Source organism: Marmota flaviventris, chromosome 10 (genome assembly GCF_047511675.1).
Source record: "Marmota flaviventris isolate mMarFla1 chromosome 10, mMarFla1.hap1, whole genome shotgun sequence".
In the NCBI taxonomy this organism is placed as follows: Eukaryota; Metazoa; Chordata; class Mammalia; order Rodentia; family Sciuridae; genus Marmota; species Marmota flaviventris.
In genome coordinates this window covers 61665556-61690288 of record NC_092507.1, presented here as the reverse complement: position 1 = coordinate 61690288, position 24733 = coordinate 61665556, and the positions used below count along the sequence as shown (strand labels likewise).

The 24733-nt window shown below is 35.1% G+C and overlaps 1 protein-coding gene across 1 annotated transcript in view; it reads right to left on the bottom strand.

Moving 5' to 3' along the window:
* The window catches only part of Tnni3k (TNNI3 interacting kinase), a 291075-nt gene that overhangs the window by 81425 nt on the left and 184917 nt on the right, over nucleotides 1-24733 (bottom strand). The window contains exons 18-21 of the mRNA XM_071617944.1: nucleotides 24092-24144; nucleotides 23715-23767; nucleotides 19471-19603; nucleotides 4544-4653 (exon numbers count right to left, since the gene is read on the bottom strand). Of these exons, the coding sequence (XP_071474045.1) occupies nucleotides 4544-4653; nucleotides 19471-19603; nucleotides 23715-23767; nucleotides 24092-24144 (349 nt within the window). The remainder of the gene's footprint in view (nucleotides 1-4543; nucleotides 4654-19470; nucleotides 19604-23714; nucleotides 23768-24091; nucleotides 24145-24733) is intronic.

The following is a 24733-nucleotide window of genomic DNA, read 5'->3' as shown; positions in this document are numbered from 1 at the left end:
TCCAGGGATAGCAGGATGTTTCTGTAAATTCTGCAAATTCCTATAAATCCACTAGGTGGAGATCTCAGCTTCAGAAGAACAAACTGGGCTTCAAGTTCGACACAATGGATCTTGAACAAAAGGAATTTTAATGAGCTTTATTGCCAATTGTTATTAATTTAAGATTTTAAAAACTAAATAATCCATTGGCATGTAGCTTTCAAGGTTTGATCTCCTGAGTTTAGCATGCCTCTATTGTTCTGTGTGAGTACTCCTCCTTATGCACAGGAATTAAATGTGCTTATAAATATTACATTTAAAGCAATAGCAGAATAAACATCTTTTAATTAAAGACACATTTATTCAAAAAATATAAGCACACACAATTTTATTTATGCCCCAGTAAAATGTTTAAAGCATACTTTCATGGCATAGAATGTTATAATATTTCACATTTCCCAGGGGAGAAAAAGGTTTAAAAGGAAGCAAACTTCTCTCTTTGTTTCTGTACAGGTCTCCGTATCTTTATATCTACATGTGGTATTATAAAACTTAAAGGATTACTAGAACAATATGCATATTGCTTACATGCCCCACCTATGTTCTTTATCCCTTCCTATTCAAAATTGTCAGCAAAAGACTTAACGTTTTCAATTTGAATTTTTAGCCTTCTTCCTCTTTTCTCACCAAGATTCAGAACTCTCTTGCTTTTAACTTCAAATCCTGCCCCTGTCATATTATTCGGCCTCTTTGCCTGAGCTTAACTCTGTGCCATCTGTCTGCTTTCCCTGCTTCCATTTCATTCTCTTAAGCACCTTTAAGGTGAGAAGAGCATCTGTGCCAACTACCTGCATGACAAGCTTATTTGAATCCCCAGCTCCCCAGCTTTGTAGATCAGGTTACTTTTTTTCTCTGTTGCTGTCTTTACTTTTCTCTTTCTATTTTTTTAAAGCATTATCCTTTTATCATAGAGTGCTTAGCTTCGTTCTCTCTCCTCACTGCCAACAGTATCCCTGATATGTAAGGGCCAACACCTACTCTTGGTTACTAGCTGCCTTTCAGAATGCACCAATGATAGTTCTAGACATTTTCCTCTTTTCCATTTCTGAAATCCACTCTTTCACCTTTTTATGATGCTGCCTTTGAGATGGTTATCAGGGTTACCCTTGGTCCCAAATCCACGGTTGTCATTGTGGTCCCTGTGTTCCAATTAGCAGGATCCCTGTAACACAGTACACGATTGGCTGACCTGACTTCAGTATCTTTTCCTTCAGTTTTGACCTAGTCATTCCCAACTCTGGGGGGCACATATGACTAGGGTGCTTGTTAAAATGCAGTCTCAGGCTCCATACCAGTCAGTAGAATTAGGATAGAGCTCCAGAATCTTCTTTTTAACAACAATCCTGGATAATCTGGAGTATGTATTTTCCTGCTCACATGCTGAGAAAAAAAGGTTTAGCTATTCCAATGAACACCAGAAGATTATTCAATGTTTGTTTCTTTATAGAAACTACATATAAATTCTAAGTCAATAAACCCTTCATATCCAATTCAAATAAATTTTGAAAAAATTACTTTTATTATATATTTTCACTGCTTTAGAGACAAAAATAGATTACTTATAACTTCATGTCCAAATTCCCATTCAGGTTTCCAAGGCTTTCCAAATATGATTCTATCAGGATTCTTTTCTACCTCACATTGCTTTCTAACAACCTCCAAAGGACCTCACATTGCTTTCTAACAACTTCCAAAGGACTGGTATTCTCACTGTCCTCTGTGTTCCATATTTGATTCTTGACTAAGAAGATACATATATGAGAAAATACTGGGTTTCAAATTCAAGGAATGAGGAAAGTATAGATATGAAAGAACAATTAGTAAAGAAAGTAAGGAACAGGATAGCATGATGTTAGTGTCTTAGATCCAAAGAAGAACTTGTTTCAAAGGATATCTGTCACATAAATTTAACCTCTCAGTGGTTACAATGTTCCAACAACTAGTAGGTCCCTTGTCCTTTTTCTCCCAATGAATTTGTACATGTCCTCCTTGCTTGAGTTGGGTTATTATCTCACTAACCCTTCATTCAGCAAGCTCCTATATATGGTTTATGATCTCTCCTCAAGCATCACTTCTTATGGGAAATTTTCCCTAACCTATGCTATCTCCAACTTGCTAGTATTCTTTTAGTATGAATTACCATAAAGTCTTTTTTACTTTAGTCTTGGCTTTAACTGTAGAATCATTAATATGTGCCTTTAATTAATCTCCATATAACTACTGGCCTTAAAGTTCATGCATCTTAAATCCTCAGCCCCTTTCATTGGACAGTATATAGTAAGAACTCAAATTAATTGTTGAAGGAAAATAAAAATTATCTCATTGTTCCCTTTTTTCTCACCACTCAGTCTACTGACATGGTAAAGACCTTGCTGGGTGACATAATGATGACAGAAACAGCTCAACTTTACAGTGGGAGGTGGATAGCAAGGCCAAGCCAGGACTGAATTGAGAAGTTCAGACATTGCCAGAAAGTTGGAGATTTGCTTTCCTAATGTGTTTTCTCTTTCTCTTCCTCCCTGAACCTCATCACTATAGCTCAGACTCACTGCTTAGCCCCACAATGTTCCCACTAAGCAATTTATTTGGGCCTCCTATATATATATTTCTCTTTAATAATGTCCTCCTTTAGCCCTATTACTATTTCTCTTTCTCATTTCCCAATGTTTTGCTTGAGGCATACATTCTACCCTAAACATGCTTTTAGAATAAGCCAATGATTTGCTTTTATCTCCAAATGAAAATTTCCACATGTCCTTTATCTATGATCATGGGATTAGTTAATAAAATAAAAAAGATTCCCTTGATGGGTATTTTATGTGCAACTTTGGTACAACTCTCTTTATACAGAGAGAAGGGACATCTGTATTGGGTGCTTGACACATTTATCCTGAGAATATATGCCTGAGGTTCATATTGAAAACAAAGACAAGTTTTGCCAAATTAATTTAACTCACATAATTTTCAAGATAAAATTTCCTAGATCTCAAAATCTAGATATGGAACTAGAGGTATTGACAAGCAAGTGTGGTATTTGTTCACTTACTCAGCAAAAAAAAAAAAGCATCTAATAGGTGATAAGTCCTAGGGTGATACCAATGAACAAAACAGGTAATCATCATCATCATCATCATCATCATCATCATCATCATCATTGTCATCATCATCCCTGCTTCTATGTTCTATGGAGCATAGAGTAGTGAGAAGATTCTTAGCCTATAGCATGTCAGAAGGACTGGTCAGAAGTTTATCTGAAATACTCAATCCATATTCCACAAGAACTTTTATTTTCTTCATAAGAGTTTCTGTGCTCTCAAGTGGGATTGGATAATGACTTGGATTTTACCTTTCGAAAAAGGAGGCGTTTGCCTTTAGAAAAAGAATAAAAAACTTGTTTTCTCTATCTAAATGTGTGGACATTTTACTTTGTTGAGGTACTTTCTGAAATAATAATAGCCACACTTTATCGGCTCCCTTGTCAAAGAGTGATAAAGTGTCTAGGATTGATCAGAAACAAGATTGTATAAGAAAACAACAACAATAACTACGATTATTTGGACTGGCAAACGAAAGCCATTAAGCTTTTTTTGTATGAGAATTTCCAGGGTGAAGAACACAGACTAGTACCCTCCATTCAAAGGAAAAGACTCAATGGATATACTGATGTCAAGACACAAGGATTTCAATAAATCCTTATTTATAAGAAAATAACTGGCCAAGGAATTCTTGGACACACGACTGAACTGTAACACCAGGAGAGAAGCTGTAGGACCACCTCAGTCAATCTCTGAGAATAGTAGACATCACCTGATATGGCACACAAGTGAGAAGAATCACTTTATGGAGACTAATGGTCTGCTATTTTTTTCCTAGGTATAGACTGTCATTCCCCCTCTACTCTCTTAGATTTAAGACCACATTTAAAATATTCTTTTGGCTGTTTAAATATCCTCCTTTACTTTTTACTTACTCTTTCCATAGCATTGTTCTCTTCATTTGAGCTCTAAGTCTGTGTTATTAACCACATCATCAATCACTTAGAGAAGTAACAGAGGACTAGGACTCAGGTCTTCTGATTACTACAGCTTGAGCTAGTGCTCCTGAAGACTACTTTCCCTTGGGTCTCTGCCTGAAAGCCTACTTTGCATCAAAAGCCAACCCAAATCCATCTTGTACCAATTTCTTTTGTCAGAAAAAGACTAAGTGTGGCTCAAGTATAGTTAATAAAATTGCAGCTGAGATAAGACTGTGAGTCATCTCTCATACCCTGGTCTCTCTTTTACTAATCAGTTGTAAGAAACATTTCAAAATCAGAGAGCAGCAGAAAAGAAATATGAGCTATTCAGACTTCTTGAGGCAATTAGAGACTAAAGAGCAGAAGACAAATTAGTCTTTCTGCCTTGACAGTCTTAAAATACACCCTGGAAGTAGACTTTGGAGTTACACTATTTGTGACAGATTTTGACCATAACACATTTTCTAAGAGGACATAAAAATTACTCACTTCAGGACATGCATTCCACCCTCGCATCAGCAAAGATGATATGGGTTTGGGAATGGAATAGCCAATGGGAGGCCTAATATGGTGGTAAGCCATGTCTGCTGCTGCAGCTGCTGCAAAACAAATGGGTCATGTCAGTTTTGAAATTCACATATTTATATCAAGAAACAGGAACAGATACACACACAAAAAGTCATCAAAAATCAGTTTGTATAACATCAGTTGAGCTTCAAAGAGACCTCTAGGCTGTGTTTTTTTCCTCTGTGCTTTTAACAAAATAGTGGATTATTTTATAGTCTGTCTTTGTAATTGTTCATTCATTTGGCTGTTGGCAATAAATAGGAGAAGTGAAATTTTTTAAAGGAGCAAATGACCATTGAAGGAGCAAATCATTTAGAGTGCTTTAAGTACAAAGTATGTGCATAATGTTATAGGAAGCAAAGACTGAAAGTTGGATTGGAAAAGATTGTATGATGTCATAACTCCAAGACTAAAGAGATTATATTCTGCCTACCAAGCCATGGGATAATGCTGAACTTTGTACTTTTAAAGGCAGCTATATTACTTTGGAAAAACAGATGTTTAGTTAAACTCAAATTTTATCACTAATACAAAGATTCTGAAATTTTAATTTTTAATATTTATAAACTAGTTATTACTTGTTAAACTCTATTAGGCACTTCAAATCCATTGTCTTAGCAAATACAACTCATTGATTAAATTCTCTAATATTGCCTGCTTATATGGATTTCCAAATAGTGTTCATGTCTAGTTGTGCATCACTACGTTACGATTCTAGGGACTTCACTGTAGATTCCTGATTGCTCAGTAGTTTTCTGTTCTGCAAGCAGTGAATTCTATGCTACCTTAGAAACCAAGCTCATAGCTACTTTAATTAAAAAAAATTTCTGTCAGGCATCATGGTAGATACACACACACACAAACACACACACACACACACACACTTCTTGAATCTTCTTAACCATCCAAAGTAGGTAGATATTATTGTATATGTATGTGACAGTTTTAAATTAATAAACATTTTAAGTATTGCTAATAGTTGGTATAGCCTTTTGTTCCAAAGTTCATGCTTTTTGAGCACATGATATTGTTTATTTCTCAGAAACACTGTTCTTCACCAGTGGGAGAATAAAGTTCCAGTATATTGCTGCTTCCTGTTTTCTAGTTCATATTTTAAGCATATATCAGTAGCTTAATGACTTTTGAGATATAACCCATACCCACTAATTTTCCCCCACCAAAATCCACTCCCATTTAATTCTGTTTATCCATCTACTTCCAGTAGAGCTAGTGAAACTTCATGCAGTGTAACTGTGTAACTTAAAATATATTTTGCTTTATGGATTATTCTGAATTACCACCTAATGAAATTAACACTTGTTCTTTGCAGAAATTGAGAAAATTAAGAGAAGGATTAAGGAAATTAAGAGAATAAGGAAGAAAAAATGTTATCATTCAGAGGCAACGGTTATCAAAATATTTTGAAAATTTCTTATATATTCTTGGTATCAGGAAGCTTATGCTGATAGACAATTATGTAATTCCTTTTTCCTAATTTAAAGCATTAGGTTAAGCAATTAAGCATTTCTCATGTTATTAAAACTCTAAGTTAACATATTTTTAATGACTCTGCATTTAGTGTGATTTGCTTAATCATTCCCAATTTTAGGTCGTTCCAAATACTTCAAAGAATATCTTTTTTCATTTTGTTTCTCTATTTCATAAATTATACTTTATGACATATTAAGGGATGAGAATAATATATTGAAGGGCATAACTACTTTAAAGATTTTGGTACATACTGATAACCTATTACCCAAACAGTTGTATTAATTTATACTCTGAATAGCAAGTGCGTATGAGAGTTATCATTATATCTGCACCAGGGAAATATTTTACTAGTTTGAGAGGCAAATATATCCATCACTCTTGTTTAGATTGTGTTGTTACTTATCACATACATTACTACTTACCAAATGTATCCTTTATGTCACAAAATTTAGCCATGCTTGATCTTTTCATTGATTACTCTTGATGATTTTTAATTCCTTTTAGAATTAGTAAAACAGTAAGCAAACAAGCAAACTATTGCTTAATGATCACTAATCTTCTGTATTCCACTCTGTTACCTTATGACTATTCGAATAATTCTAAGCTGGTACCACTATGAACACATAAACCAGTTTAGTGAACATATTTAAGTTAATTAGAGGTCTCCTAATGTGCAGAAAGGGACCATGCATAAAATGAGCTAAACTCAGATGCAGATCCCAATCATCTCCCTTCTGAGACTTTTAGATTTAGATATCAAGTGTATGAAGTTACTTGCTTTCTTCTTGGCACTGTGTCTGGAAAATCAGTTTAAGATGAATGATATTTAATTCTTCATTATTCAAAGTAGATTCTGCAAAGCTCTGGCATCTCCTTCTCCTGTTTGATTTATGCACTCTTGGCAGTGATACTACTCATTATCACCTCACCAGAAAGTGGGCAGTGCAACATGAGGGGTCATGGAATTGGAACTTGTCACCTTCAGATGGTTTTGTCAGTCTTGTCTATGTGTCCAGGCTATATGAACAGCTGGGAAATTTTCTGGTACTACAGATTCAGGAATGAGACTGTCAGCTCATTCATCAAATTTTTGCCTTGATCATTACAAAAATATGTAAATGTTGGTTTCTACTTTCAGAAGGAAAACTTTGCCATTAAAAGAGAATGAAACTAAGTTTAAAAATAACTACTATATATTGAGCAATTATTATTTTTCAACACTATTCTGAAATAAATATAGTTTATTAAACCTTAAAACTAGCTTCTAGAGCAAAACACCTCTCATGAAACTCTCTGTAACCAATGAAAATATTCTTCTGCACTGTTCAATATGTTGGCATAAGAGTGCTGAACTCTTAAAATGTGGATAGCGTCACTGAGAAACTGAAGTTTTAATTTGTTTAATTTAAATTCAAATAAATTTAAATTTAAATAGTCATGGCTAGTGGCTTCCATATTGAACAGCACAATTCTACAGGATAGAGTTCTCCCACTCCCATTATCCTGAATAATGAGACCTGAGTTAAATACAAGTTTATGATTCAACCTCAAGGATCTATGTAACCATGGAATCAATTTGTGGATTCAAGTTCTTCATTATTTATCAACACTTTATCAAGAAAAACAATGAATGAAATTTGTTGGTGTTGTCTTTCAAAAGAGATAGACCAGTGAGCTACAGAACAATCAACCAAAACAAAATGTGACAACTTTCATTCATTTATTCATACATCAGAATGTACTAAGTATTCTATGTAAGTATAATAAGTAAAGAAAAAAAATATGGTGCTATTCTTTTTGGTAAAATTTGGCAAATGCACAGATAATTAATAAATGAGTAGATTTTCTCCTGCTTTTTATTGTTCAATTGTAAATTCTAAAATGTGATTCCTTTTGCCCAGAATATTCTTCCCTAGCCTCTTGTCCTTTATAACGTCTGTTATTTTCTAGACCTTAGCTTAAATCTGCTTTCTCTGGGTAACCTTTTATTATGTTTCTAGCATTCTATACTATTATAGCACCCCGTATACTCTACTGTATTGCCTATTTACTTCTTTCCTCTGTGTGCAGATCACAAGCTCCTTGATGCCAGCACTACATCTTTTCATGATTGTATCTCTGCCTCGCACAATAATTGGCAATTAATAGGTATTCAAAAGGTATGCATTAAATGAATAAGTAAAAGTGATAGTTCAAAATGTCCCTTCACTGGAAAATAATACAGATTCTAATAGGACTTGGTAAATATTTAGTGAATATATGAATGAGAATATACATAAATGACTAGGAATAATTAATTACTCATTGCATTTTCAGAACAGCACAATGCTTAGTTTTCAAGAAACATTATAGGATGAATATTATGTTTACTTTAATATTACATTACAACATAATCAGGTAAAGTATTGAGATCTGGTGGCCAATTCAGTCAATAACATTGTCTTTTGTTCAGAAAATTTGGTGAGGAGCTTCAATAAATGGAAGCACTATAACACATTAAAGAAATGCCCTTAATAGGGAAATCTGGAGACCTAATTTCTCTCTGGCTTTGCTCTAAACTCTCTGGGAGATCCTAATTAAGCCAATTTGCCTCTGTGTGTAATAATTTCACTGCATGTAAGATGAAGCAGGAAATATAAAGTGTAATGGTGCTGCGCAGTGCACTGGGGACAAACAGTCATGCATTTAAGCCTTGATGACACCTCTTAACTAACATGTGACATTGAGCATGTGTCTTATCTATCCTAAGAGGACCTTTATTATGACCTCGAGCACGTGTTTTATCCTAACAGGACCTAAATCATGAGGACTAACTGATAAAATATCCATACAACACCCAGCACATTGTTGGCTCTCAACAAGTGCTAGCTGTGTTGTTGCTGTTATTATCATTACGTACAAATCTAAGAGTTGAATTGATAGCTTTCAGTTCACACCTAGAGAATTTGATGTCAAAAAACATCATTGTGTGTTCTCTGTTCTATTTAGATCACCAAAAATCTGTAGTGCTTTTGGATTCTTTGGGTGTGAATATCAAGTAAAACTTGACATTGAATTACCATAAATTTAAAGATTACAACCTACCTAGTCTACCATCAGGCCCAGCTCACAATGCAACATGACCACTGTGGTGGGGATGACTTTACAATTCTACGGCAAACTATGTATTCCCTGCTTATGAACAAATTGGTATTAGCTTCTGAATTCCTAAAGTTAACTCTTACTGTTTTCTACTTTATAAAATTAAATGTAGGCATTTGTATTAAAAAGAGAAAAAGGAGAGCAATAAAGCAAAATATTTTTGTTAGTATTGACCAAGATAAAATGGCAGAATATTTTTTGTTTCAATTTTGACTGTGTGTATGTATTCTGAAAACCACATTTGATTCTATTCTATTGTTTTTAATGAGCCAGGTGGTGGTGAGACAAAGCAAATGTGTTCTACCATCCCTGCAAGAGCTAAGACACATTCTTTGTTAAACTGACACTTTTCAATGATGTATCACCAGAGTGTATAGTATCTGAGAGAGACCATGAGATTACAATCTTGAGATTTGTACTAAGAATGGCTTAATTTTTTAAACCACATCCCATTCTCATTATATACTGTCAGAAGAATAGATTAATTTGCACCATTGTCTGTTCTCATTGCAATCTTTGTCAGTGTAATGAAGTATCGGAATGTTAATATCAGCTATATTCATAGAAATATCACCATCTATTGGACCGATTCGATCTTTCCAGCGATCTGTGCTGTGATTAGTTGCCTTTCCTCTTTTCAATGATAAACTGAAAAGAATTAGCACAACAAACATGGGATTTAGCTCATTCCTATTTTTCTACCATTTTTTCTATATCATCAGTGTGCTTATCCATGCTGAGACTAATATATTCAGGATGCTTTAGGATTCTTATTATATATGGAAAAGAAAATAAGCAACTAATATTTAAGGAAAGGTAGAAAACCCAAATGGCTGCAAACAAGAGAACTGTGGAATACTGGTGTCTCTAAACTCATATTTCTAAAAACTATATGCAAGATTAAAAAAAAAGCCTGCAAGCCATTTTTGGCTCCTGGTCTCCAGTTTGCAACTCTGAATTAAAGTCTCAATATGAAGTCTCACCAAAACCTGGCTATAATAAATTGGCAGATGCTTTTAATTTGCTGCCATATCCCAGACTTAGTTAGAGCTTGGCATTAAGGAATCCCAGGACACAAAGTCGGGTCTCCTTGTGAACCAGCTGGCCTCACACAGAAAAACAAAAGGAAAACTGAAGGCTCTCTTCTTTGGCCTCAAACTATGATCAGAAAGGGATACAAAAAATTGGGTTCGTGGTTATAAGGAAATGGGATTGGATAAAATACACATTGATGGGTTCATTTATCTTAGCTTTCTTCTTTAGTTTCTTATGATATATTAGAGGAGACAATTATAGGAGAGAAATAAAATCTGAGAATCAGGTGTTGATATCTTTCTCTGAAATGCTTCCAGGACAGCTCTTGCTTGCCAGATTGAACCAGCTCCCTTTTCGTCTTGCTTGGTTCTTCTCTCTATGTTGGCTTTACCCTTTGGCTCCTTTTCTTCCCAATCTTTTCATTTCTTTTACAGATCTGCTCCTTTTCCAGCATCCGTCATCATCCTGTTGGCTAAGTCAGAAACCTGGAAGTCACTGTTGACTCCTTGCTTACCCTTGTGTTTCCACCTCAATATATTTTGAAGTGCTATTCAAATCTTCCCAAACAAACCTCTCCTTTCTCTTCCAAAGGCACTACTGCAGTTAACATCTTAGGCATTTCTTCTAGAAGAACTTGTCTGCTTGCCTTTGGGTTTGAACTCCAATTTGGCCTTTCCTTTATAAAAAGAGAGAATATTCTAAAATAATAATAGAGTTGTGTTATATCCCTTAAAGTCCTGTGGTGGCTTCCACTGTTCCATTGTTGATACACACAAGCCTATGATGGTTAGTTTATGTGCTAACTTGACTGACTCAGGGATAACTAGATAGATGGTAAGATATTATTTCTGGGTGTGTCTCTTAGGGTGTTTTGGAAGAGATTATCATTCCAATCAGTACACTGGGTAAGGACGATCCACTCTCATCGTTTTGGGCAGGCATCATCCAATTTATTGAGGGCCCCATTCGAATGAAAAAGTGGAGAAAGCTCAGATGAACTAGCTATCTCTTCTGGAGCTGAGACATCAGAACTTCAGGATTTGGGGTCTTGAGACTCTGGAACTAACACACTGAGTCCTCCTGGGTCTCAGGTCTTTGGACTCAAACTCCATCATAATACTATCTTTCTTGGTTCTCTCATTTGCCAAAGGCATGTTATAAAGGCTTCTCAGACTTCATAATCATGTGAGCCAATTCCCATAATACAGTTCCTCTTGTATCTCTCTCTATTCTACTGGTTCTTTTTCTCTGGAAAACCCTGACTTACACAAGGACCTTCACCATCTGACTCCAGTTTTACAGCATATGTCTTGCAAATGATGTCCTTGTATTCTCTGATTTGTCCCTATTCAATTATTTATGGATCTCTCATGCCTCCGGACCTTGCTGATACTGCTTTCTGCAGGAACACTTCCCCACCTCCCACTGTTTACCTATTTAATTAACAATCATCTGTTAGAGATGCAGTTAAAGTATCATCTGCTCTAGGAATCTTTTCCTATTATTCTTTTCCCACCTTCAGTCTGGGCAGGATGACCCTTTACAGAGCACTCTTATCCCTTTGTGCATCTCTCTAGTTATTCCTCTGTGCATTATGAGTAGTTTGAGGGCCTGGGCAATGCTCTATTCCTCTTTGTTTTCCATACTATTGCCCAGTTCTTGGCTCAAAGGAAAGTCAAAAGTAATAATTAATCTTTATTGAGTACTACTGTTGTCAGCTTCTGTCCGAACATTTTGAGGTACATTGTCTTATTGTGACCATTTTATTTTATTTATTTATTTATTTTTTTTATTTTTTATTTTTTATTTTTATTTATTTATTTTTTTAATTTTTATTGTGGGTTGTTCAAAACATTACAAATTTCTTGACATATCATATTCCACACTTTGATTCAAGTGGGTTATGAACTCCCACCTTCACCCCATACACAGATTGCAGAATCACATCAGTTACACATCCATTGATTTACAAATTGCCATACTAGTGTCTGTTGTGCTCCGCTGCCTTTCCCATCCTCCACCCTCCCCCCTCCCCACCTCTCCCCTCCCCTCCCCTCCTCTCTCTCTACCTCCTCCACTGTATAACCCTGAGGGTCTCCTTCCATTACCATGCAATTTCCCTTCTCTCTCCCTTTCCCTCCCACCTCTCATCCCTGTTAAATGTTAATCTTCTTCTCCTGTTCTTCGTCCCTACACTGTTCTTAGTTACTCTCCTTATATCAAAGAAGACATTTGGCATTTGTTTTTTAGGGATTGGCTAGCTTCACTTAGAATAATCTGCTCTAATGCCATCCATTTCCCTGTAAATTCTATGATTTTGTCATTTTTTAATGCAGAGTAATACTCCATTGTGTATAAATGCCACATTTTTTTTATCCATTCGTCTATTGAAGGGCATCTAGGTTGGTTCCACAGTCTTGCTATTGTGAACTGTGCTGCTATGAACATCGATGTAGCAGTGTCCCTGTAGCATGCTCTTTTTAGGTTATTGTGACCATTTTAAAAATAAACTCAGGTGTAGTTAGATTAGTTTAAGTAACTTGCACGAGGCCACAAGACTCATGCTCTTCTACATTAGGTCAATTCTCTTTAGACCCTAGAGTGTTGGCCTGAAAAATGCTTTCTTTTAAAAAGGTAAAATAATTGCCCACATTTAAAAATCATTAGATTTCTAAACAAATAAATTATGGTAGCAGTAAGCAGGCTTACTTGTGCTCCCACTCAGCACTACTTGGCTGCAGCTAGGCAGCAGCTGTCAGGGCACGTGATTGCTCCTTTGCACTATTGTGCTTTGAGCCTGCTTCCCTTGGCCCTGTGGGCATTTGATCTGGTGATCCTTGAAGTGGTGGATGGGAAAGTTTTTCAATTCTTTTAAAATCTGAGCTTAAAAGGTTAATTTGAACATGCGCTATTGAAAAGAGACCCTAACTTCAGAATGTACACCTATCCCTTGCGTAGGAGTCTATGCTAATATTAGTGTTCTACTTTTATATTTCTCCCAGGAGGTAACATGCTGCTTAATCCAGAAGGATGAGCTTTGTGTTAGGCTGCTACTACTGTAATTGATAATGTGGTCCCACACTGTAGTCATGGATTTGTTGCTCATTGTAAATAGCTAATATGTAGCTTATATTGAATCTGATGCTTCACATAATTTATTGCTGAACATATGCTAGATTGCCTAAACACCACAATGATATTAGCAATCTCATTTCTTGATGCATGGTCACTGTCCAACTCTTAAAAATTCAGCATCTATCATAAACAAATTCTCTTTCCAATAAAGTACTATAAATTTTAATATCTGGGACATTGGAACCAAGTTATTCTGAGGCAAGACTTCTAACTTTTTTATTAAATAATATTCTCCCCTTAGAAAGAGTAAATGCTTTTGGAGAGGGGAGGTCCATGATAGAAGGAAACTTTATCTCCTTGAAATAATAATTTTAGAATTAGCAAAGCATAACAAAGTAGAGAAAATTACAAATGTGTGAGTAAATACAAAAATAGCGATAAACAGTGACTTGGGATGTGAAGAAAACTGCACTTAACTTGATTTTGGAATTAAGGAAGTTTTTAGGGGAAGTGTTTATTGTTAAAGCTAAGCTCAAAAGTAAACTGGAGTTAGATGAAAAGTGGGGAAGAGTGTTTCTGACAGACTAACACACACATAGGCATGGAGGGCAGAAGAAGTGCACTGGGAAATGAAATCACTCCCTGTGGTTGGAACACAGATGACAAGTCACATGTGGTGAGAGGCAGTCCTAGGAAGAGAGCAGAGACAGAGTTGTGAGGGGCTTGCTAGATTATTGTATTTTATTTTACCTTTTGATTAACATATTTTAGTTGTACATATGTGTGTGCTAAGTGTGATATTTCAAACCATGTATGCAGTGTGCACTGATTGAATCAGGGTAACTAGCATTTCCTTTTCCTTATTTCTTTGTGTTTGAAGCCTTTGAGCTCCTTTCTTCTAAATCTTTATAAAATGAATAATAGGGTATTGTGAATTGTAGGCATATGGTGCTTTAGAACACCAGAACTTATTCCTTCAATATAAATCTTTTGTGGTACCCATTATCTAACTTCCCTTTCTCCTATACCCCTTTCTAGCCTCTAGCAATTGCTATTCCACATTCAAGTTGACATTTTTTGTTTTAGCTTCTGTGTTTAAGAGAGAACATGTGATCCTTGTCTTCCTGTGTCTGGCTTATTTCTGGCTTATGTCCTCTAGTTCTACCCACTTTGCTGCAAATGACAGGATTTCATTCTTTTCAATTGAATAATATTCCATTGTGTGTATATACTACATTTCCCTTATCTATTTATCATTGATGGTTATCACATCTTAGATACTGTGAATAGTGCCATAATTAACACATTAACATGGGAGTGCTTTCTTTGGTATATTGATTTCATTTCTAATGTATACTGACCCAAAAAGTGGGTTAGCTAGATCATATGGTAGATCTACTATTACTGTTCTGAGGAATGTCCATATTGTTTTGCATAAAGATTGTACTAATTTGCATTCCCATTGACAGTATATTAGAATTATTTTTTCTCCACTTCCTCATTAGCCATTGTTATTTTTGTATTTTTGATAATATTCATTCTAACTGGATTCAAGTGATAGCCTAGGGTGATTTTGAATAGCATTTTCTTGACGGCTAATGATACTGAACATTTTCATATATTTTTGACCATTTGTGTAGATTATTTTAAGAAATTTTGTTTTTATCTTAAGAGCAACTGAAAACATTAGGGATTTTTAAGTCAAGGTAGTCATATGATTAAATTAGAATTTTTAGATAACTAGAACTAGTGATTGGTAGAAAAAAATTATAAGGAAAACCGAAGATGAGGATAATGTTTAAGATACTGGGCAGTATTCTACATGTGAATAAAGGATGGAGCAGTAGAAATGGCAATAAGTGGGTGAATAATTTTAGAATTAGCAAAGCATAACAGAAAATCGGACTGAAAAGAAAATAACAAAAAAAGAGAAAAAAGAAAGAAGGAGAAAGGATAGGAAGAGAATAAAAGAACACAATAAGAGATCAGAAGAGTCAAGGGTGACTTTTTAAACCTGGGCTGCCTAGAGAATAAGAATGCCATATAAGTTCATAATCATAGGAAAACTTGACCTTATAGTACATTTTCCCCTTGGATCTTTCACCTTGCAGTCATGAGAGTTTTCAGTTTACAAAACATTATTTCATTGAGCTTCACAGTAATATTGGCAATGCTCATCATTAATTATATTTATTGAGAAAACAGCTTATGAAATGCCTAGAGGTGAGATTAAAATGCAATATATTGAAAGCAGCAAAAGAAGGCTATTGTAGCTAGAGCACAGAAAGAAGACTGGAATATAAAAGACTGGAGTGAAGGAAATAAAACAAGGGTGGAGTGACTGGCATATTTTCACTGGATAAAACTGCATGAGTAAGGCCAGAAAAAGAGGATCAGGTAGATTCTTTCAGGAGATATTAAGAATTTTGCCTTTCAATCCTAATATGAGAAGCCACAAGATAATCTTAAGCAATGGTGACATGAGCAAATTTATGTTTTAAAATATCATTCCAGTGGAAATGTAGAGATTGAAAAGGAAAGAGGGACAAGAATAAGTAAAGGTGGAGTAGTCAAAGGCTATTTTAGTGGTTCAAGTGATCAGGGTAGTGGTGGAACAAACTGTGAAAAACCAATAGGTTCAAGGTGGATATTTTAAAAATTCTATTCAACACTGTATTAAAGATCCTTGCTTGTAAGAAGATACAATTTTAAAAACACACAGATTGGAGAGAAACAAAATTTTCTTTATTTATAGATGACATAATCACCTATGTAAAAATCCCAAAGAATGTACCAAACAAAACTTAATGGAATGGATATAAGTGAATTTAGTAAGTTTATAGGGTACTAGGTTATTGCTTTAAAACATATATTTTCATATACTAAAAGAAACATTGGACGTAAAATTTTTAAAAATGTCATTTATAATAGCATCAAGAAACATATAATTTATAGAGCCAAATCTAAGAATGGCAAAAGTCCTGTGTAATAAAAAGTATAAAATGCATTGGGAGAAATTAAAGAATTAAATGAATGGAGAGGTCTACTATATTTGTCAGCAGAAGTCCCAATGTACTTAAAATGTCAATTTTTCCCGTATTGATTTATACATTCAGAGCAACCAGTAACAATTCCAATTTTTTTTTTTGTGTGTGTGTGGTAGAAAAAGATGAGCTGATTCTAAAATTTACATGGAAATGGAATAAATCACAATAATGAGAACAGGTTTATCAAAAAAGAGCAGATTTGGGGGTTTTTTGTTACCTGATTTCAAGACTTAGTATAAGCTATCAAGATAGTATGGTATTTACATAAGTGTAATACATGGGTCAATGAAACAACAGACAGATATCAGTATACATGTACAGTCAACTGATGTTTTTACAAAAGTACAAAAATAATTAATTGGAAAAAAGGGCACATTTCCCCCCAACAAATAATGCTAAAACAATTGGGCATCCACATTAAAAAAACACACACACACACAAAAACAAAAGAATAACAAGTTCATGCCATATTATTAAAAAGAATGCAAAATAGATCTTAAAAATATAGAAATTAAACCTACAAAATTTTTATATAACATATAGTAGGAGGTCTTTGTGTTCGTGGGTGAGGCTAGAATGTTTTGGAAAGGATATACACAAAGAAATAATTTAAAAATATGTTGTAATAAACTTTACTGAAATGTAAAACTTTTGCTCTCTGAAATTCATTGCTAAGTACTTGAAAAAGCAAGCCACTGACTATAGGAAAATCCCTGCAACCTACATAGCAGTTGAAGAACTTCTACCTAGAATCTAATAACTCATTTATAACTAAATAATTAGAAAATTTGAATGTATATAAGTGATATGGATACCAAACAAACATATGAAAGAATTGTCAATGTTATTAGTTAAATAAAAATTCTCAGACTACTGGTGGAATCCATAATGGTATACACAACTTGGAAAAACTCTTATCTTAAAATCTAGCAATCCATCTCATGTATTTATCCATGAGAAATGAAAACCACCATGCAAAGACTGAATGATTTTAGTAATTTTAATTATAGTAGCCTCAAAGTGAGAATAACTCAAACAATCAGCTTGTGAATGTATAAATAGATCCAGGCACATGCAACATGAGATATTACATTTAAATGAAAAAGAATAAATTGCTGATAAGTGAATTAATATAATTAAATTTATAATACATTCTGGAAGAGGCTAATTGGTAGGGACAGAAATCAGATCAGCAGTTGCCAGGGGCTGAGGTGGGAGAAGTGGATAGCCTTCAACCAGGCACCTGGATCATTTTAGAATAATGGAAATTTCTCTATCTTGATTGTAATTGTACATATTTCTTAAAACACATTGAACTGTTCATCTAAAAAGATAAATTTTTCTGTGTATAAGTTATACTCCAATAAGCTTGATTTTTCCTTCCTTCCTTCCTTCCTTCCTTCCTTCCTTCCTTCCTTCCTTCCTTCCTTCCTTCCTTTACTTTCTTTCTTTCTTTTCTACCAGGAATTGAACTCAGGGGAACTCTACCACTGAGCCACATCCCCAGACCTATTTTGTATTTTATTTAGAGATAGGGTCTCACTGAGTTGCTTAGTGACTCCCTTTTGCTGAGGCTGGCTTTGAACTCACAATCCTCTTACCTCAACCTCCCGAAATACTGGGATAACAGGTGTGTGCCACTGCACCAGACAATAAGCTTGATTTTTAAAAAGACTATTGCAATAGTTTAATTAAGAGATGGTGGCTTGAGCTAGGAAGGTGGTGGCTATGATAAGTGGTAGTCATTTCCCAAGATATATTAGCAGGTAAAATCAACAGGTTCAGTTGCATGGACTGACACAAAGGGTATAGGGAATAAAGATGTAGCTATCTCTCTCTCATGAAAACATACCATAGTGTTCTAGAGTTAGAACTGATTTGTTATATATTCAACAGTCTTATCAGAATGCAAACTCTTAACACATAGAGAGCAGCACATCAGAACATTTTACAAATGGCAATGTCAGTTTAGTTCACAATAGAGTTATCATATCCACACTATAACAAGGGCTAATATCATCATTTAATATCATGAAAAGTATACAGGGAATGATTAGGACAACTACATCATCAAAGCACTCAAAAAACAATGTATAGAACATGTAATTCCTGAAAGGCACCCTGTTGGACACTAGGGAAAATACCTTGAAGAGAAAGTAAGTGGTGTGCTTTTGCTCTGTATACAACAGTACTAATAAATATGATGATCTTTGTTAGGATTTTAACTTGTTAAAAGGGATATTTAACTTCTTTGCCTTTTGACTTTATTCTACTGATATATTATTTTAGGGTGGTCATTAGAAGGTTACAGTATAATTCATTTAAGAATTTGTTTATGATTTAATTTGTCAATCTGCTTTTCAAACATGATAGGCACTAGGAATGCAAAGCCCTTAAAGAGTTTCTAGTATAGGGAGACAATATATGAAAGCATCACAGATAAAATTGAAAGATGGAGGCAAATAGAGTTTACCTTGAATATAAATTATGTATACATTTTACCTGTGGTTAAATTCCTCATCTCCACTTTCTATGTGTTAGCAGAGTATAAAGTATATCATCAATGAAATGAGGATTACTCAAAGTTTGATTTTGAGGATGTATCCGTATGTGTCATACAAAATTGTTAGGAAAAGCAGTTGAAGTCCCCATAGTTATTTTCATGTTGCTACTTTTCTACTGTGTGTGTGTGTGTGTGTGTGTGTGTAAACACATATATGGAATTTCTAAAATTTAATCTCAAAAAATAAATATAGTACTGTCAACATTATTTGCCCCACATGACCCTAGTTAGGTGCTAGTTTCATTAAAAACAAATAAATCAAAACCCTAAACTTCAATAAAATATTCCTACATTTCTTTGTGTCCGTGTCTAAAATTACCATTGTCATTAAGTTTTCTGGATGGGGCACCACCTTAAAGCAATTTAAGGTTGTTTACTTACTTCTTCTCCTTTCCATTCCACCACTGAGAATATGCATTTGGAAGAAAATGCTTTTTGAATCTGTAAAAATGCGCTGAAGTTTGGAAGGCATGGAAATTCAGCATGGCCTGTCCTACCTGGCTTAAGGTGGGCGAAAGGAATCTCGCCGGTGAGGAGTTCCCACAGACACAGAGCGTAACTGAAGACGTCGGCTTTGATGGTGTAGCGCGTGCACTGCGTGAACACCTCTGGAGCCATCCAGCGGAGGTTCTGCGCATAGAGAAGGCATAGTCAGTTACCAAGGGCTTAGTTTCTCAGCTGACGAGCAGGGTCCTTTTTTGTGAGGACTTGCTAAGCATTCTCCTGATATACAGGGCATTTTTTTTTTTTTTTTTTTTTTTTTTTTTGCCCAGTCACTAGAAGACCATAAAATTCATAATTTTTCCAAAAAGTCATCAATATAATTCATCAAGTAATAGGCTCATAAAATGATTATCACAGCATCCACACATTTTTTTTTTTTCTACTTACAACCTGTGATCATCTCTCTCCTGGATGAAAGCTTCAGAATATTTAACCATAGGGCTTCCGAAGGCACCTTCCCTAATCAGGCCTTTAGGTTGTAATTTAGGAAGTCTATAAATTAGGCCCACACATAGTCTCCGTGGTTAAGGAGAGAAACGGCCAGAGTTGTGCCAGAATATTGTACTTGAAGTAGATTTCCAACTAGCAGGATCAAGTCTATCATATTTCCTTTGTTTGACTAGATGTGTTATTTCTGAATTCCAGTTGAGGAATATTTGAGAAAACAAGTCCATAAAATGTTACAATTTTCTTTGTAAGAAGTTGTAGCCTCATCTGTTTTAATGGTGTTGTTTACATTCCTTTTATTTGCGATTATAGTTTAAAAAATATGTTTCCATTCTGGGTAGCAAATGCATAAATTCGGTTTATTTGTCACTTAAGGGATGCAACTCTAGATTTTGAATTAGGAGATGAAAATTCTAGTTTTTGTTTGAGCACTGACAAGGCAGCTGTGGACAAATCCCTCATTTTTTCTGGACCTTAGATTCCTCAAGGAAAAAAAAAAAAAAGATAAGTCAGACCCTTGCTCTTCCAGCCATTAAATCTTAAGACTCCCTAATATATCAATATGAATTTTGCCAAACACCTTTGTATTTCCACTGAAGAAAGCTGGTGTTATTTTATTATTCTTACTGAAATTCTATGTGCAGTACTGGCCGCTGATAATTCTTTTGAAATGTCTACCTTATTTGGAAATCATGCATAATTATAGCTTTCCAAGAATATCTTTGTTCTGATTATGTTGCTCACATGCAATTCTCCCACATGAGCTTTCACATTCCAAATAGCCTCCATTTATATAGTAGATTATACATTGTGTCACAACATTGCATAAGTGGGAGTAGGCATATAGCATGCCTGTTTTTGCATAGGGGGATCATAGAATAATTAGGAAACTTAAATAAGGCCACATAACTAGTAAGAAATAAAACAGCCTCTAAAATAAATGCAGAGTGATGCTATGCTTAAAGACTGTGCTGCCAGGATAAAAAAAATTAATATTTCTTGCTGTTGGTGAAATTCAATTTAATTCTATTCAACAAAAGTTTATTCATTCAGAAAGTCTCTACTGGCTGCATTGTAGAATCATTTGGAGGAACTCTAAAAAAATACAAATACCCAAGATAAATACCATTAAATAAAATATGACTAATCATAATTTCTATGGGTTAGATTCAGGCATTATGTTCTTCAAAAAGCTTCTAAACTGATGGGCAGCCACAGTCGAGACCCTTGGATGTAGCTGCCTCTATGCCTCAGGTACTAGTTAAGTTTGTCTTGTGAAAGAGGACTCACTTTTCCCACCTTCCTTACTTCATACTCTACTACATTCCTCCATGCTTACCCCACTCCAACCACTCTAGCTTTGAATACACCAAGAACTCTCCTGTTTCAGAACCTTTGCACCTGCTTTTCTTTTCCCTATCAGCAATGTTCTTTCTCCCAAGGGAGACCTCTTTATCAGGACTCATAAAATGTTATATTTCTCTCCGTCTATTTAAATGGCATCTCCATTACTTTCCATTCATTTACTCTGCTGTTATTTGTTTCTTCATGGTACTTATTATCACCTAATATATATTTTGTTAATTTGTTCATTGTTTCTCTTCCCACAGTGGAATATTAGCTCCATAGGAAAAAGAAACAATCACTATAATGTCCCCAGTTCCTAGGAGAATATAGTAGATGCTCCCAAGATATTTGTTGAATGAATGAGTTAATCTAATTCGATGTGTGGTTTGAATGTGTCTCTCAAGGGTTCATTTGTTAGAACCTTGGTCCTTAAGAATGATGATGTGGAAGGTAGTGGAACCTTTATGAGGTGAAGCTTGATGCAAATAATGAGGTCATTTTGGACTGCTACCTACCTGATTGAAAAAAGCTTATTGTAGTTCTCATGAGACCCTGATTAGTTCTCATGAGAACTGTTGTTATTAAAAAAAACCCCACAAACACAAACAAACACCTGACCTCCCCACTTTCTGGCTCCCTGTTAGGGGAGTCCTCACTAAAATTGACACTATGCTGTCTGGACTTTCAGCCTCCAGAACTATGAGCTAAACAATCTTTTTTTTTTTTTTTTTCAAATAAAATTCTCAGACTCATACATTTTGCAGGAGCAATAGAACACTGACTGTTGCACTGGAGAAATCAGTATGTATAGCTGTATTTTTACAACATCATCAACAATGTAGTTCCTGCCTAACTCTAACTCATCTTCCTCTCTTCATGGTGTACATGTCAATAATGCCAAGCTCTTTGAAGTACTTTCCAAAACTTTGCTTTTTCATTCTTCCTTGTATCTTTGCTCATGCTCTTCACTCTATCTGGTAGGACCTTCCATCCTCTCCATCATCTGATTACCACTATTCATCTTACCTGACTCTCATGGTGCTGTGTGATGTCTCTATCACTGAACTTCCACTTTATTTTGAACTGATCTGCTCATTACTGTTTTTCCCCAATAGAAAATGAGCTCTTCCTTGGGGTCAAGAACTAATATTTTACTCACATCTTTCATTCCTTGCCCCTGAACAATTCCTTACACATTGTAGGCTCTCAATAAAATGTTAGGTGAGTGAATAAGAGTGAAAACTAACAGGTCAAAGTGTATCAAAAGCCTAGAAAGAAAAGATGGGGAGGTGCAGGTTATAGAAAAGAATTTTCATAAAATGGGTAAAATCTGCCTGAGCTAAACAGTCTTCTCCCAGGTGCAGGACAACAAAGGATTTTCCAGCCAAAGGACACCATACTGGCAGGGCTACAGGGGTATGAAAATAAATGGAATGCTTGGGAAATGGCCATGTGGCATCTGTGCCAGGGCACAGGAGCCTCTGAAACAACTTGTGGTGGAAAAGAAGGTCAAACTGTGGCCCTGGGACCAAAAAGGGGGCAGCAGGAAACTGTCAGTGAAAGAAATTTGAATTTTAGCCTGTAGTCAACGGTACATTATTGAGACATTATAGTAGGATGGGAAATGCTAGAACAGCAAAACTTAAGTGATGTGGGAAATAATGAACTGGAAGAGAAGGTTGGAGTTAGAAGTCTATCATAAGAGTTCAGAAAAGGGATGATGAGAATCTGAACTGAGGCAGTAAGAAGAAATTTGGGAAAATAAAAAACTTAAAACTCAGCGGGGGTGGGGAAGAAAGAATAAAAATAAAATTACTCAGTTCTGTGCAGGTTAAAGCAGTAAGGGAAAGGATGAGCTATTACTCAAAATTTGGGTAAGTAGATATCAGAGGTAATTCAGAAAGGAAAGTGTATTTATTCTGGGGGAAAGAATTGGGGCGATGAAGGAGAGGGCAGGTGATGAATTTATTTGCAGGCATTTTGAGTATAATTAACTTTGCTTTCGATGCTATGATTTATATTTTGCTTTATCATTGATGCTTAGCTACACCAGCTCTTACCTTATAAAGTAGATAACTCTGAATAGTTAATAGATGTTGGTGAATGACTAAGTGTAGAGTTAGTTATCTGTTAAAATGTTAACTCTACCACTTAATATTGTAACCTCAATATGAAAGTCAATTATCCATCAGCTTTATTTGAAACATATTTCTATTGTTTAATCTATAATATTTTCCAAACATATATTCTATCCATTTCTCTAGAAGAGTCTTGGAATAGTTATTTTGGGGTTTTTCTGAAAATAAAAACATAAAACATTATCCTGCACTAAGACAATGACTTTTTTTTATCCACTGAAAGCTGCTCTCATCTTCTCCCTCTCATGCTGAGTTTACACATTTTAATTGTTTTATAATTATAGGGAACAAAAGCAGCAGCAAACCCCAGGTTGTTTTGTCATGTTGTCTTCATCCACAGACTGTAGAAATCTTGATTCTGAAAGAAAGAGAAAACAGATTCATGTCAACAGAAATATCTTAAAACCAAGGTCAAAGATCAGAGCTAAAATTCTGAAACCTCAGGAAGCCTTTGTCATATTCAAATTCTCACTTCCTTTCTCTTGCCTGGAGATATCAAAGAGGAATGATCAAGAACAAATGATATATTTTCAAAATTCAGTGTCATTGAAATTTGAATAACTTAGATAAGTATATCTGTGAGTGTAAAATCAATTTTCAGATTTTTTTTGCACCATATTTGGCACCAAGTAGGAAAGAAAAGAGAAACTGATTTCATTTGGAATATTGCTGGAAATCTCACCTCCAAAATCTGCTACCACTGCATGCCCATCCTCATAGAGAAGAATGTTATGGCTAGGAAAAAAAAAAAAAAAAAAAGCAGATTTTAAGTAAGTTTTACTAATTCTTAACCTGACTTGATTCCATAAGAAGAGAACATTGGTCATCATTTATTCACCCCAGAAACTAAATGTGCCCCCAAAAGCTACCCCCAATTTTCTTAGTTTTGCTAATTCAAAAGAGATATTTACAAAATGTCAGTACACTCTAACATTGAATGTATAAAGCATTCCTACTTTAGATAAGCTGTCTATACTTGTCAAAAAAAAAAAAAAAACGCATTAGCTAAAGATAATTTTTGCAGCTCCTTTAGGCTAACACAACTGCGGCTATAGACAAAAAGTAAAAAAACATGACCAGTCTTCAGAGCTGGGTCAGGAGAAACAGCTTCTTGGAGACCAAGACACAAGGATGGTTTGAGACAGGGCCTGCAGCTGACATAATAGGATTCTATGGAAAATATCTTGGACAAAACATTCTAGCTACAATCTCAGGACAGTTGAGTGTTTCAAAGGCTTGTGACATAATGCCAGCTAAACCACATTTTAAGATTTTGAGGAATAAAAGGTACAAAGGTATCAGAGTCTTCCTTCCAACCTTGAAT